At 42.2% G+C, this 17,164-nt stretch overlaps 1 protein-coding gene across 1 annotated transcript in view; it reads left to right on the forward strand.

The window, feature by feature from the left end:
- Positions 1-12,638, forward strand: part of PLCL2 (phospholipase C like 2) — a 295,004-nt gene extending 282,366 nt beyond the window's left edge. Inside the window, exon 7 of the mRNA XM_068236101.1 lies at positions 11,619-12,638. Coding sequence (XP_068092202.1) covers positions 11,619-11,798 — 180 coding nt within the window. The 3' untranslated portion in view covers positions 11,799-12,638. The remainder of the gene's footprint in view (positions 1-11,618) is intronic.
- Positions 12,639-17,164: the final 4,526 nt, after the last annotated feature.

The following is a 17,164-nucleotide window of genomic DNA, read 5'->3' on the forward strand; positions in this document are numbered from 1 at the left end:
AATTTATACCACCTGCACCCTTCCTTACTGTGTGAGCCTCATTCTAATGGCTCATACACACGGGGTACAGCTGTCGCTGCAACCACGTGGCATGCGCGTGTTGCGGCGACAGGTCGCCTTTGTGTATGACGCACGTGCCCCGAACCGTCGCTACTCAGAGCTGTCGCCAGGCGATTGACCTGTTCAATCGCCGGCAACAGCTGTCGCCGCAACTTCGCCACAACTGTCGCTAGTCCGCGTGTGTATGCGGACTAGCGACAGGAGACCCAATGCAAGTGAATGGAGCATCCGGCTGGGGGATGGTCCATTCACAGACAGCTTCCGCCGTGACTCTGCCTTTCTGACGAGACGTGTAGATAGCTGTCGCCGCCAGGGAGCTGTCGCTCCCTGTCTCTTGTAGCCATGCAACGGGGGACAATTGTGCCCCGTGTGTATGTAGCTTAAGGGGTGTAGTAACTAGCAAGGCTCCTGTTTCCTCCTTTATTGTAATAGTCACCAGGGATTGGCTGAAACTAATGCAGTTATGGACAATGATGCTTTAAAGGATACCCGAAGTGACATGTGACATGAGATAGACATGTTTATGTACAGTGCCAAGCAAACAAATAACTGTACTGTGTTCCTTTTTTTTTTCTTTCTCTGCCTGAAAGAGTTAAATATCCGGTATGTAAGTGGCTGACTTTGTCCTGACTCAGACAGGAAGTGACTACAGTGTGACCCTCACTGATAAGAAATTCCAAATATAAAACATTTTCCTAGCAGAAAATTTCTTCTGAGAGCAGGAAAGGGATAACAAGGGTCAATAGTTCATAGATTTTAGCTCTAGCATACTTCAATGAAGGTGTCATTGAGCAAAAACAATAAAACAGTTAAAACTTAAAAAGTAGACAGTAGACAGGTGAGTATTGCTTTATTGGCAGAGAATCTGCACACTACTCAGGTGATTATCGGTTTATGGGCAGTGCATCAGCACACCATCCAGGTTAAGTATTGTTTTATGAACAAAAGATCAGCACACTGTCCATAAAATAATACTCACCTGGCTGGTGTGCTGATTCTCTGCCCATAAACGATACTCACCTGGGTAGTGTGCTAATATATAAAACAATACTCACCTGGCCAGAGAATTAGCACACTGGCCAGGTGAGTACTGTTTTATGGGCAGATGATCTGCACACTACCCGGGTGAGTATCGGTTTATGGGAAGAGGATCAGCACCACACCAGCCAGGTGAGTATTGTTTTATGGACAGAGGATAAACACACAAGACCAGGTGAGTATTGTACTTCAAAAAAGGGATAATGATCATAGACTCCATATTCAACTTATTATAGGGTTCCTTTTAAAAAAACTGGTAATTTTAATAACTTTAGCTGTTATAAATGCTTATTGTAATGGCATTGTAATGGTATTTCCCTGTCCCCAGTAATCTGTTTCATCCATACTTCAGTGGTTTTGTTCTCTTCCGGCTCATGAACTCTGATCTCAGATAGTTTTCCCTCAAAGAGACTTTGAAATGTCTTGCTAAGCTTTGTGCTGAATGTAAATGTCATCCAAGGCCAGTGATGGAAATAAATAGACTGGCATGTTCCTGCTTTCATAAATGTTCATGGATTAGCAAACACGGGTGTACCCTCTTGTCAGGGTGCCACTAGGTAAACCTTCATCTAGCCAACAAGTCAAGTGCTTTGTTGCACATCCTTCAGCAAAGTACCTTATTTGTGCTAGTTGTAGATGACTGTGTAATCCTTCGAGATATCACCAGCGACAACAGAATCGGCAGGCTTGTTTTGATACAGCTGCTATCTGGGAGAATTGATCTTTTAACTGCTCCTAGATTTGCTAATGTTAACTGATCATAGTGCTCCTGCAGGTCTTTTTGTCCTCTGGTGAACCTGTACAGGAAGGAAAAGTCTGCAAAGTAAGTACATACATCCCTGCCCAGTGCCTTCTAATCAAGACGGGGGAACATTTGGTTGTGGGAGTCCCCTGGTTCTTACCATCCTTCATTTTGATGCAGAGACCTCCTTTCAGAGAAAGTGTTGTTGTCTCCACACTTGTTATTTATGGGAAATATCATGGAGGCCGCATTGTTATATAGTGGAAGTTCCCCTGGCAGTGAGAGGTAATTTTGGGTCGATGTCTGTGTCACAGAAGTTTGCATTTCTTGTTAATTACCGATATTAACATGGACGCCTATGGTGCACCCAACAGAAGCGAAGGTGGCATGGTTATCGGCTGGTTTGCGGTGGGTGGGCAGTTAGTGTTAGGCATTGGCGGGGAGGTAGGTTAGGGTTAGAAACTGGTGAGGGGTTGGCTAGGGTTAGGCATTGGGAGGAGGGGTCGGCTAGGGTTAGCCATTGGCGGGGAGGTAAGCTAGGGTTAGGCATTGGAAGGAGGGGTTGGCTAGGGTTAGACATTGGTGGTGGTGGGGGGGGGGTGGCTAGGTTTAGGCATTGGAAGGAGGGGTCAGTTAGGCATTGGTGGGAGGGGGGTCAGCTAGGATTAGGCATTGGTGGGGGGGATGAGTTAGGCATCGGAGTTGAGGGAGGGCTCGTGTGAGAAAAGGGTTATGTTAAGCAATAGAAAAAAAATGGTAAATTTTACCGATATTTTACTATGGGAATTACCACTGCCCAATAGTGGAATACTGGTGATTTTACTGATATTCTACTAGTGGCCAGTGCCCAAATATTCACAGTGCCCATTTTTCTTGTACACCTCCTGGCTGTAGGGGGTAACGCAGGGTAGGGTTTGTTCATTTAAGGAGGGACAGGCGACATTTGTAGTTATGCCCCTCTTATGTAGTGTTTGTACCGTCATGCAGCTGCTGGGGAAACCGCATCCATCTGTGCCCATTGTGCTGACTATTTACTGCTCTACAACTCTCACATACCCCACGTAAACAAAGCTGCTAATTATTGGAAGACCTGCAGATCTATAACCAATAACTTTTATACATTAAAGTGACACTAAAGCGGGAAACAATCTTATGATATAATGAATTGTATGTGTAGTACAGATAAGGAAAGAACATATAAGACATTAGTCTCATATTGTTATTTTCAGTTGTATAGCGTTTTTTATAGCATTGCATCATATTGTCATATTTGCAATATGCTCTATCTTATAGTTTAAAATACAGAGTGTGGTTTGCAGAGCTAGTGACCCTTTGAACTTCTGTTCTCACTGAACATTATCTGAAGTTGTCTGTCACTGTTTCTTTGATGTATAGTGCTCCAGAAATCAGCGACCAATTTGGTCGTGGAGCTCAGAGAAGCTCTTTTGCATAGAGAACTGAAGTTTCTTAACTTTTCCTGTACTGGAAACAATATGACTTGTTTCTTTGCTATTAATGTTCTATTTCTTAGCTGTACTACACATAGGGCTTGATTCGCTAAGACAAATAGCACGCCTTATCAACGTTAACACGCCTTATCAGAGTAGCATAGCAAGTGCTACGAACTTATGCCTGCTAATTGGCAATCCACTCGTCCTGCCCTGAGCCCCTGCGGGTTCGTAGCGCTCGCTATGCTACTCTGATAATTCGTATTAACTTTGATAAGGCGTGCTATTTGTCTTAGTGAATCAAGCCCATACAATTTATTATTTCATACGTTTTTCACTTCAGATTCCCTTTACGTAAGGTGGAATTCTTAAGTTCTTCTTAAAGGATTTAATTTACTTTCCTGGCATTGCCAAACTTTTTTTATTATTATTATTATTATGAATGTTTTAACCAAGCTAATGTGGGGCATGTGAGCGAAGCTAGACTAGGGTCAGCAGTTTAAGCATTTCTTCTTTTCCTATTATGTACATGGTGGAGGTCAGAGTATTGCTGTTTATAAGCTTATAAAAGCTACATGCCATCCACGCTAAGATCTAATCATCCACTTAGTTCAACGTGGACATCCTGGCAATGCAGCAGAATTTTTCTTCTCTGTGCTGTTGAAGAGTGACCTTAATCTGATCCTATTTTAGTTTGCTGGTGATAACAAAGTTTCAGTGCATATTTGTCCTGCAGCGATCACACTCCATCCCCATGCCTATCACTTCAGTCATTTGAAGCAGGCCTAGGACTGCTTCAAATGACTGAAGTGATAGGCATGGGGATGGAGTGTGAGGAGATAAAATAGATGGCAGAATCAGAACATGCTGATCAATGTGTTGATGTTATCTGTCATGTGGGATAATGGATTCATTCTGGACTCTCATATTTTCCCTTTAACGTGTGCTAACGGTTGTGAACTGTGCCTAGCATACAGAAATGTACATGTCGAATCCTATTACACTTCTGAGTATCCCCTCTGGAATCCAGGTTATATGATTGAACTGGTAACTTTACATTTTTAAGACTCCGGGTGAGAGGATAACCACAGGGATAACCTCTACCTCTCCTAATGAGGTCATAAATGTGTATTGGTGTAGTCTTTGTATTGGGCTGTCATTGGGTAGAAAATTATTGTGTTTTCACTTCTACTTAAAGTGAACCTCCGGACTAAAAATCTACTCAGCAGAACTGAAAAGGCTTGGTGTTTCACAGTTTCACAGCATCAGAACTTTTTTTTTCTAACCAAAGCATAATTTTTAGTTGCATTTTTAACTAAGCTCCACCCATCAAAGAAAAAAAGCCTGGGCTTTTTTTCCCTGATGCTGTGCAGAGCATGATGGGATTTCCTATGTTGTTCACGTTGCCTAGCAACTGGGAGAGGCGCTCAGGACACAGGACAGTTGTAACTGTGTCTCATGCTCCCTGTCACCTCCTTTCAACCAAAAAGATGGCTGCCATCATGAAATCAAACATTTGCCTGTTCTTTTAAAACAGTGTGGATAAGAGATTATATTACCTATCTTTTTTAATTAACATAACTAATGTAACTTAATGACAGTATGTTTAGGCTGGAGTTCCTCTTTAAAGACACCCTGTAGTGAGGGTAAACTTTTTGAGCTAAACCCATCCCCATGCAGCATACTGAATGTATATATACACAGTTTGGTCCGTATTTATTACTATTATTATATAGTTACTTATATAGTGCCAACATTTTCCACAGGGCTGTATAGATTATATTGTCTTGTCACTTAAAGAGGAACTCCAGTGAAAATAATGTAATAAAAAAAGTGCTTCATTTTTACAATAATTATGTATACATGATTTAGTCAGTGTTTGCTCATTGTAAAATCTTTCCTCTCCCAGATTCACATTCTGACTTGTATTACATGGTGACATTGTTACTGTGGGCAGATTATGGAGCTGTTTCTAGCTGGTCTGGCTTTAACAGACAGCTATTTCCTGTCTGAACATTGTTACATTGTGACAGTTTGCCCAGAGTACCGTACGGTACCAGAGCCTCTTGTGGGAGGGGTTTCAGCACAAAATCAGTCATACAGCGCCCCCTGATGGTCTGTTTGTGAAAATCATTATTTTTCTCATGTAAAAGTGGGTATCAGCTACTGATTGGGATAAAGTTCAATTCTTGGTCGGAGTTTCTCTTTAACTGTCCCTCAGAGGAACTCACAATCCGATCCCTACCATAGTCCTATGTCTATGTATGTATTGTAGTCTAGGGCCAGTTTAGGGAGGAGGCAATTATCCGTATGTTTTTGAGATGTGAAAGGAAACCTGAGTGCCCAGTGGAAACCCACGCAGACACGGGGAGAACATACAAACTCATGCAGATAGTGCACCGGGAACCCAGTGCTAGTTAGCTTTATGTATAGTAGAGTATTTTCAAAAAAGAAGAGCAAAGAAAACCCAGCAATAATAGCCATCATGGATCTAAGTTACCTTTTAATTCGCTTCCGAACTCTCATCAGCCGCAAACCGCTGCATCCCCGCTAAAAAAAAAAAGGGCTGCAGACCCCCCAAATCCCCAAATTCCTGAAGAGGCAGAGCTCTCTGATGTAGCTCTGCCTCTTCTGATGTAAATCGCAGAGCACTGCCTCTCCCCGCCCCTCTCACTCTTCCTTCACAGAGAGAGGCGGCGATACGTGCGGCGATTGACGGCAGGAGAGGCAGAGCTACAGCTCATAGCTCTGCCTCTCAGAGCAGAAAAATCCACAACCAAGTTGGTCGTGGATGTTTGCCCGGGGATTTGGGGGTCTGCAGCACTCGTTATTCAGCGGGGATGCGGCGGTTTACCACTGATGAGACTTCTAAAGCGAAGTAAAAGGTAAACATAGCAAATAAAATTCACTTCAGAGTCTCTTTAAGCCCAAAAAGTATCGAGGTTCCACAGTTGTGAATATAAGTGTTTATTGAAGGATGTATCCCCTTGGATAAAATCTAGGTAGATGATAAAAACCACACCAGGTACAGAATAAGGGGAAGAAAAATGCTAATCAATGTAAATACATGTATAAAAAGTCTAGGAATTCCACCATATGTGCAAATATGCCAAAAATCCAGTGACCAACAAACAGGAATAAATGCCTCAGTACAATATAAGCTATAAGTAAGTAGATCGGTCGGCGCTGGAGACAGAGAAGACCGGCGGTACGTGGACCTCTATTGCATGGAGCCCGGAAAAGCTTAGTGTTCCTGTAACCAATGCCTGCTGCCGCTGAAGCTCTGTAATAAAGAGGGAGCACGGGAGGGAGGAGTCAGGCCCCCTTTCCCATGGCTGTGTCACTGTGCCTACTGCTCCCCTCTCCTGCACTGTATTTGGTTACCTATACTGGGGGCACTGATACCTGACTACCTATACTGGGGGCGCCTATAACTGGCTACCTATACTGGGGACACCTATACCTGGCTACCTATACTGGGGGCACCTATGCTTGCCTACCTATACTGGGGCTCTTATACCTGGTTATCTATACTGTGGACACTTATACTTGGCTACCTATACTGAGGGTACCTATACTTGGCTATCTATACTGGGGGCACGTCTGTCCACCAATCCTGGGGGTGGAGGGTTTATACTAAGCGGACATATATACAAATCCATTAATATAAAAGTCTAAAATACAGCGTGTGCTGAAGTACCAAACATTACATTTTTATCAAACATGTGAATTGAAGCCCAAGCAGGGCAGCAGACCTGACAGCACTGCACACAGTGTGAATAAACCCGTAGGCCTTATTCACTATATCACAGAGTAGAAGTTTGCAGCACAGTTCTATATGTTAATTAGTAATATTTCAAGTTGTACCCTGCAAGATGTAAAGCATATCCTTATTTAGAATGCTTGCTATGAATTGTGAGTATTCTGGATTCCACATCTCACATCTATGACACTGTTCCCTCAGCCTGTCACCGCCATTTACTTTTGTGCTCTTCATCTTTTCTTGTATTCCTGTCATGGCAGCATCAGCGGATACACCTCGTAACAGAACAGGTAAACAATAGCAGCCATTTGAACCTTTCAAGGGTCCCACATAGAGTAAAATGTCAATTACATGCCTTAAAAAGGCCTTTCACTGTGTCTGGTTTACATTAACGCGTCTGTTTTCCTAGTTTAATTGGAGCCGAGGCAATCTAACTAGCTGACATAAAAGCATGCAACAGATTTCTACAAAGGGTCTCCAATGTGTAGTCTGACATGGCGTACAATAAGTGGGAGGAGGTCATTGTATGCTTCCTATTACATTTGTTATAGCGCTGCTCTGTGTCACACTGTGCAGCAGTAATACTGTAATTATTGTTTATAATAAAAAGACCAATTATATCATTCCTCTTCTTGCAATGGAGAAGGAACACGCTGTTAGAGATGAAAGTTAAATTACTATATATTTACCATGCAAACTATGGAAGATATCAAGTGTAGTGATTTGAAATTCTCTCACAGTTTTCAGATCCTAGAAGGGAGGAGCTTGCTGAAATGGTTGCGAAAGGAGGATCTTTTTAAAATGGGCGTGTCTGGTTGTGTCTGGGCAGGGCTTTTGTGGGCACCAGGGAATGGATATATAGCAAACTCTAGGCATAACCTTTGCAGTGTTCTCCCCAAGTCCTATTAGCCGGGTGCTCTGCCTGGCTGGCTCCCCTCCTCACCTCACTCCCCTTCTATTCTGCGCTATCACTTTGGGGGGGGGGGGGGGGGAAGGGTTGCAGGGGGGGTGGGCAGTCAGCCAGCTCTGGGGCACTGGGCGTTTGCCCCTGTGAAAGCACCGGCCCACAGCATCTTTATCATGCAGAAAGAAATTTGATAGCTTTCATTGGCTTTCAGTGGTGATCTGTGATTTTCACCCCCGCAGGGGGACACAGAGGCATGGCGATAAACTACACTAGAAGCAACCTGTTGCTTAACGACAAGCTCCCGCGGCCATCATCTTCTGCCCAGCAAGCGTCCGTGTGGAAGGGGCCTAATTTAGTGATGTGTATAGATTGTAGGAAAAACTGCCTGAATGAAAACATTCAAATTAAAGCAGCCATTTAGTTGGCTTGTTCCTTATCTAAATGAGAGACAATGAGCAGAATCTGGGAATAGGGGAGTGAGTTTATCTGTTAAGCAAGCAACAAAACAATCCCTTGAGACTTTGAAATTGTTTTTGTACAATAATAGACATTACTACTCAGAATATACATTTTCTCCACGAATGCAAAACCTTACAAATACAGTCCAGAATCTGTTTTCAACTCCAGGAGCAATGTCTGTAATTTTTTAACAGCCACTAGTAAATCTGCTCAAGCAATGGCAATGGTTTATCTTGATAGTTGTAGGTTGCAAGACGAAACTTCGCAAACAGCGCAGGGAAAATTGGGTGCTCCATAGGCAGTAATGTGAAGTACGGCTATATCGGGATCAGACAGTAATTTGGACTGTCAAAAGATGAAGCCTAAATTACTTTACAACCAGCAGAATTCGGACCCCAGCTAATGGCTGGCAGCTGAAATAAGTCTTACCCCCTGAGTCCATGGCAGCCTGGAGGTGGAAGAGTAATTAATGCCACCGGGAAATTTGCAGGTGCAGGGTGAACATTTTTTCGGCTCCACCCTGCGCCCAAATTTCCAGAGTCTACCTTCTATCATACACTTACAAATGGAGATGAAGTGAACTCCCTCACTGTCAAAAGACCAGCAAACTTGAATACAGCCCTGAACCCCTTTCCGTACCTGAGAGAGTAGCATTACTACATGTGTAAGCCGTACAACAAAGATCATGCATAAGCAACTGTCAGTACAATAACTCAGCAAAATACATAGCATAACAAGGTAGCTCAATTGATACATGCAATCATTTATAATTTACTCCGCTATTCTATATGAGAAACCAGACACCAAAAATAACCACTGATAAGTGTAGATTCTATATAGAAGTGTTGGAGCTCAGACCATGGACTCCTCTTCCTTGCGTCCAACATCATCTTCCTGCACATTAGCTCATCATGGCCATATCTAGAGGGTTATGTTGGAAGACAGAAGATGGTGTGCTTGTTCAGACGAATACAAAGCTGGTCTCTCATCTTCCATGTGAGCCTCCTAGTGTTGGTCAGTGGAAGAGCAGCTTGTAAACAAACACTAGAAACAGCAGGCCATGAATTTATATGAGAAACGCACTTTCCTATCCGATATGCATATTCCTAATTAATTTCTCAGGGCAGGAACATAGACGTTTTCTTTTACTAAGCTGCTCTTCTACATGAAGAACTACTCATCCATTTTATGTAGAACAACTAAACTGTCCTGCCGACCTGACACGTTGGTTGGGGGTTTCCTTTAAATAATGATTTGTTGCTCAGCTGGTGCTTGATGTGCCGTTCTCTATGTTTGCTCTCCATACAAGATATGATTAAGTGGAAAAATGTCATTCCTGAGGCATCACTTTTTCAGCGTGTTGTACGCTACGTGTTGTGTCAGGTGTGAAAATTGGAAAAAGCATAGACGATATGAATGTGGAACACGCGTCTCTGCTTAGATGCTCTAACGAGCTCATGTCTTCCTCAGAAAACTGCTCAGTGATGTGGAGACATGCAGATGATTGCTCAGGAAAAGGGCTTCATTCTCACACGGGCACAAATCTTGTGATTGGCTGTGCAAGCATCACAAATGAGAGTATTACTTTTGAATGCGATGATTTGGCCTGTTTGAACCACATTCACAAAGCTTTTTTTTTTTTATTTTCTCACAACTCACAATTTATCTCTCCTTGAATGACTTACTGTAACTCATGATTTAGCTCTCCTTAACTGACTTAATTCACTGTATAACTCTCCTTAACTGACTTACAATCATGGTTTAGCTCTCCTTATCTATTTATCTCATGAGTTATCTCTCCTTCTTTGCTTAACATTAGCACTTGCATTAGCACTCCTTACAGTTGAGGTGAAAAATAAGTAACCTTTGTGAATCAACCCACTTGTTCCTTATAACCACAATTTATGCCACAGTTCACTAGTACCAGCCGTGTACCACTTTCAATGGCTGCTCAGTTAGTACAATAGATGTAGCCAGGGCCGTAACTAGAAGGGAGCATCCTTTGCGACCGTAGGTGGTCCCAGAGCTGTAAGGTGATCCTAACTACTACTTCACTCCCTCAGATAAAGAGCTTCATTCTTTAGATCAGGTGTTTTTGTGGTTACACTTGTTACGGGTGTGAATATTATGATGGCCACACTTGTTTTATGACCCTTGTGAAGTGGCCCCCCAGGCTGTGAGGATCACCAAGGGAAGGCAAGGAAAAGGTTGTGGACATTGGGGGGGGGGGATCAAAGTTTTGCTTGGGATCCCAGTGATTTGTAGTTATTCCCTGGATGTAGCTATTTGCACCTTTGTGGGTTTTTTTTTCCAGTAAAGCTTATCAGGATTTGCTCTTGTTGTTTTTTACACTACAGTGCAAATTATTTTTCTATCTGATGTTGTCTTAACATCTAACATTTGTGCTTATGTTTTGTTAGGTTTGTGTTGAATATGTAAAATATTTGGTATTTTGAGACATTTTCATAGGGTATGACTCTAATAGAAGCGGTTTCCAAGCTTGCAATGTGGCATCATTAGGTCACATCCAATCGTGCTTTCCTAATTTATAAATAAGGCATCTTTTAATAGGATTAGGTCGTGTTTTGTCCAAATCCGGCTAAAAATCCTTAAATAATACGCTTCAGGCACGGAAACTTTTGATTTAATATCTCTGCTAGACATTGCATTATTTTCATCTATCAGACTCTGTTCATCGGCAACCCCTCACCAGGTGCCAAAAATCTGCTGTATCACTGGTACATCTTTAGCATGCTTGAGGTGCGTCTCTTGTCACTTGTGTCCCAGCCTGCTTGGTGTCACCGGTATATCTTAGTTGAATGATCCTGTTTATAGAGGGTGACACCTGCAAGCGTGATTGCGTAAAGGGTACCATATCCTTATATGTATGGGCAGGGTGAATCCAAAAGACGGCTCGCCCTATTGTTGTAAATGGTCACTCCTGCCTGGTACCTCCTATTGTCCATACATATTTTAATCTTACCACAAAGATTTCTGCTATGCACCCCACCCACCTTCCAGAGAGAGGAGCCAGCAAAAATATCCAACACCTAGACCAAAATTGTGCATAGTGCACTGCTTGTCCTTTGTCCTTCTGAACCAGTGACCCTGATCTGAATAAGTAGCTTAACAATTCTGATTATTCTTTATTATGTGCAAGAACAGAATACAATCAAATTCAAACTGTTTCTATTTTTGCAGGGACAGGCTGATCTTCTCAAGTATGCCAAAACAGAAACCATTGAGAACCTAAAGCAAATTCACTATGCTGCTGTATCATGTGGACTAAACAAGGCAACCGCAGGAAGCACAGAAGCCTCCAAGCCTAGGCGGAGTCTGGAAGTCATACAGGAAAAGGCGGGAGATGAAACGGGAGACTAAACTTACAGGATCCACGGCATGGAATGCTGACAGTGGTTGATTTTCTAATTCTAGGACCAATGTAGCTGCACAAGACGTTTGCTTTGCACTTACAAAGAAAACACCGATTTTTGGGGGGTTATTTTTCTGAAGCACAACTGGAGGTCGATCAGCCTTTTGATCTGTGAAATCGAATGGATTTTTTTTTGAATGAAGGAAGTTGAAGGACAGGACAGTGATGGACACCACGTCCCAGCACGGGAGCGTAGAGAAGTACAATATCCCTGATAGTTTATACACAGTAGGGAGGTACTTGCTGCTTTCACAGGTATAGCAGTGTTTTAAAGTTAGAATTTAATAGATAAATATATAAATATATATTTAAATATGAGAGATCCTCACATTTCATAAAATGTGTGCTTACTGTAACATATATTGTGCTCCAAGGACTGAAAGGTGTTGCACTGAATAGTACATTTTAAGACATGGCTAGTAGCGTTGTGTTCTTATTGAGCCATATTGTATATAAATACAGAACAGAGAATGCAATAAACCATCATGCAACAGATATCTGTGCACTATAGGTAGCCAAAACAAAAAAATAAAATCTAGAACCTGGTTATGTGCACTCCACATGGCACACACACTCGTAGGTCATTTTGCCACAAAATTTTAGAAATGTTAATATCTATTGTAAAAGTGACCAAATTTGAAGATATATTGTAAATATATATATTCTTTTTTTATTTTGTGATGTGTCCACTTTAAAGAAAAAAGGTTTTATTATTTTATTTGTCATGCATTTTAACAAATATTATATAGCCTTTTTGTTTTAATTTAATAAAAAGGGTGGGAAAACTATTGTGTAGTGTTTACAACATTTATCATGTCATAACACCTCAGCATCTACTCTTGAGACACACAGATGAAAAGAGACTCTGTAACAAAATGTTCAGCCTTATTTCTTCTATACTATAAGTTCCTATACCTGTTCTAATGTGGTCTGTCTTACTGCAGTCTTTCCTAGTTGCACAGTGGCTGTATTATCTCTGTTATATAATCTAATCATCTTTCCTCTGACGGCTTTGTCGGGCTCAGGCACTCAGGCAGTAATGTGCTGATCTGCTTGTGATAGGATAGAAGCTATACACACCCTCTCCACGCCCCCTGCAGGCTCTGTGTGAGTCACAGACTGAGCTCCTCTCAGCCTATCACACTCTGGTTAGTAGCCATGTCTTTTGTTTGTAAACACTGCCTAAAACTGGCAATTACAACCAGGATCGCAGCAGGGAGTGGCAGAAACAGCACAGAGGGGCCCATAGAATGGTATGCTTTTCATTGTAAGAATTTTAGAGTACAGATTCTCTTTAAGTAGGAGCCTCACTCTGTAAATTCTGCACTGGCAAATAGCGCCACTATTTAAGAATAGCTTTCCTCAATCTACAATTGAAAGATTTTGGGAAGTCATCTTCTGCAACACATAATCTGTAGAAAACACTGTCAGCAAGAAACCGGCCAAAAGCCAATATTGGATGTCCGTGATCTTCAGGCCTTCAATCAGCCTTGCTTTAAAAAAATGTGATTAATCTGCAGTGGAAATCACTGCATGGGATTAGGAGCATTTCAGAAATATATGGTCTCAGAACAATATTTGTCTCTGGATTCACAAATGCAAGTTAGAATTCTACCTTTGTGAAGATGAAACCTTATACATGTTGCCAAAAACATTGGAACGCCTGCCTTTACACACATGAGCTTTAATGACACCCCATTTTTAATCCATAGGCTTTCAAGGTGGAGTTATCCCAACCTTTGCACCTATAAAAGCTTCAACTTTTTGGGGAGGGCTTTTCATAAGGTTTAGCAGTGTATTTATGGGAATTTTTGACTATTTCTCCAGGTAAGTACTTGTGAGGTCAGGCATTGATTTTGGATGAGGTGGTCTCGCTCGAAGTCTCTGCTTTGATTCATCCCAAAGGTATTTTATTGGGTGGAGGTCAGGGCTTTGTGCAGACCAGTCAAATCCCTCAATTTCCAGCTCACCATTCCATGTCTTCATGGACCTTGTTGTGTGCCCAGATATTAAGTGACCAACCTCTGAAAAATGATCCCACACCATAATCTCACCCCCACCAAACTTTACACTTGGCACAATGCCCCACACCATACTCCTACTCCCACCAAACGTTACACTTGGCACAATGCCCCCAGACTATAATCTCACCCCCATCAAACTTTACACTTGGCACAGTGCCCCACACTATAATCCCACCCCCATCAAACTTTACACTTGGCACAATGCCCCACACTATAATCCCACCCCCATCAAACTTTATCCTTGCACAATGCCCCACACCATAATCCCACCCCCACCAAATTTTGCACTTGGCACAATGAAATCAGGCAAGTACTGTTTTCCTGCCAAACATAGACGTGGTTATCGGATTGCCAAACTGAGAAGCCTGATTCATGACTTCAGAGAACCCATCTCTACTGTTCTGGAGTGCAGTGGTGGCATGCTTTACACCATTGTATCTGATGTTTTCCATTGCATTTGGTTTGTAAATGGATTCCATTTCCTTAAAGAGACACTGAAGCGAAAAAAAAATTATGATATAATGAATTGGTTGTGTACTATGAATAATTACTAGAAGATTAGCAGCAAAGAAAATATTCTCATACTTTTATTTTCAGGTATGTAGTGTTTTTTCTAACATTGCATTATTCTAAAATATGTGCAGATTACACAACACTCAGCATTCAAAATGAGTCTTTCAGAGCAGTCTGTGAAGTAATGAACTCTCCTCTGGCAGAGGAAAAGTAAACAGTTCAATTACAGTTGAGATAATAAGTCAGATAACAGCCCTCTCCACGACTAAGTTAGTCGGAGAGCTTAATAGCTTTTTTGCATAGAGATAACAACTGGAGTTTCTCAACTCTTCCTGTACTGGAAACAATTAGACTGATGTATCTGATCTTAATGTTTTATTTCTTAGCTGTACTACACATACAAATCATAATATCATAATTTTTTTTCGCTTCAGTGTCTCTTTAAAGCTCTCTATGCACTGTTCTTGAGCTAATCTGAAGGCTGTATGATGTTTGGAGGTCTGTAGCTTTTGACTCAGCAGAAAGTTGGTGACCTCTTTGCAATGTGTGACTCGGCATACGCTGATTTTACGTGGCCCACCACTTCATGACTGTGCTGCTGTTCTTCCCAATGGCTGAAGCAACATGGGAAACTTACAACTTGCAGTCTAAGTAATGAAAATTGGCTAAAGTGGAAGAGCATCTGGCATGTTTTCAGCACTCAGTTCAAAAGCCAGCATCCATGATGGTGTAGGGTTGTATTGGTGCACATTGCATATGGCATTTCCCACTATTTACAGAGTGTTAAAAGAAGAAATGTGACACATTCCACTTTTTTTTTAGATATGGGGTTGTACTTGTAAAGCTTGAACATGCATATGAGGAATGTCACCCAGCAGGAATCAGGACTTGATCCCTCAGGCGACATTGCAGGGCCAAGGCTGTACAGATGCATTGCTAGCCTGCAAGCTAGTGACACCACCTGTTGCTATGTGGGAGGGAAGTGGGCCAGCTGGCGTTGCATCACGTGGCTGGCAGAGTATGGAGAACTATGCTTTTGGCCAGTGCTCCACTGAGTTGCTTTGCTGGCCTGATCCCTGGCCAAGGTTTGGGGGAGCAGAGAGCATCGGCTGCACTGTACACACAGATTCTCAGCAGAGGTGCTTATTTGCCAAGAGATGAATCAGACATTGGTATGATACCATCTGCAGAAATAATAGGAGTGGATAGGTGTCTATATTGGTAGACTGCCCTATGGGTGGATAAGAGGCTTCTTGCAGAGACCAGAGAGGCTCATCATAAGGTTGCTGCAGCAAGTAGGTGAGTCCTACTATGAATTGGCATTGCAGTTTGTTAGCTTGGATCCCTCTAAGGAGCTATCACAGGGTAGATATAGGCATTGTTTACAAACACTGCATTATTACCCGTTACAGTGTGGCTGTTTAGTGTATTCTGGTGTTGCTATGAGCTGCTTTTCTACTTTAAGTAAAATCTTTTATCATTATTATTTGAGACGTACCTTAATTAGCTGTGAAAAAAATATAGCCTTGTGCTCAGCTTAGCAATAACCTAAGATTGTATGAGGAGAGTCTGAAAAGAAAATCTATTAAGTGCCAAAGAAAATTAAAGCAAGCATCTCTGGATGCCATGGCAACAGCTGTTTGTTAGTTTTCAGAAGGGATACAGTTTAGAGTGGCACTTGTACAGAGATATCACTATTTCTAAGTAAGAATAGAGCTCCTGTCTCCAGAGCCCAAAAACAGAGGAAGCTAACCAAAAAAGTGCACAGGGCCATTCCTGGCAATTTTGGTGCCCCATATAAAGCACCCTTTGTCCCCCCCACCCCACCCCCAAATCTTGTCTATGGGTTCTAAAGGAGAAAACGCACATTACAAATGTTTTCTTGTCATTGTGCTTGAAACGCCCAGTAAACCATGCAATGTATTTTATGCAGAGAGACCCACTTAACCTGTACATTTAAAAAAGGTGTGCGTAAAATGGGCGTGAAATATCAGTAACAGAATATTGGTAATTTTACCAACATTCTATTATCTGCTGTAGTAGAATATCTGTAATTTTACAGATATTCTATTATGCCCCTCTGTACCCTAGCTCTCACACTAACCACCCCCCATCTATGCTTAACACTAACCCTCACCTACCTATGCCTAACAAGTACCCTCCCCTACCTATGCCTAACAAGAACCCTACCCAACCTATGCCTAACAAGAACCCTCCCCTATCAGTGCCTAACAAGAACCCTCCCCTATCAGTGCCTAACAAGAACCCTCCCCTATCTGTGCCTAACAAAAACCCTCCCCTACCTGTGCCTGACAAGAACCCTTCCCTATCAGTGCCTAACAAGAACCCTCCCTGATCTATGCTTAACAAAAACCCTCCCCTAACTATGCTTAACAAAAACCCTCCCCTAACTATGCTTAACAAAAACCCTCCCCTATCAGTGCCTAACAAGGACCCTCCCCTATAAGTGCCTAACAGTTAACACCCCTCACCTACTCCTAAAACTAACGCACCCCTATCTATACATAAAAGATAAAACTAAAAATCACCTATGCAAAAAGTCGCCAATAGTGGCTTCAACATTAAATTTGGGCACCAGAGGCACACAATAAAAATAGCTGTCGGTAAGACCGCCCTCCTGACACCCATTATTTTATTTTCATCAGGTCCCTCTGGGGCCTAAATTTAGGTTTACCGCTGTAGCTGTTATTAGCTGTTCTTTACACGGGCACCTATGGTGGTGCAAAATTTTACTCGGCATCTCCGGTCCTCCCAAA

The sequence above is a fragment of the Hyperolius riggenbachi genome, chromosome 5 (assembly GCF_040937935.1).
Source record: "Hyperolius riggenbachi isolate aHypRig1 chromosome 5, aHypRig1.pri, whole genome shotgun sequence".
Lineage (NCBI taxonomy): Eukaryota > Metazoa > Chordata > Amphibia > Anura > Hyperoliidae > Hyperolius > Hyperolius riggenbachi.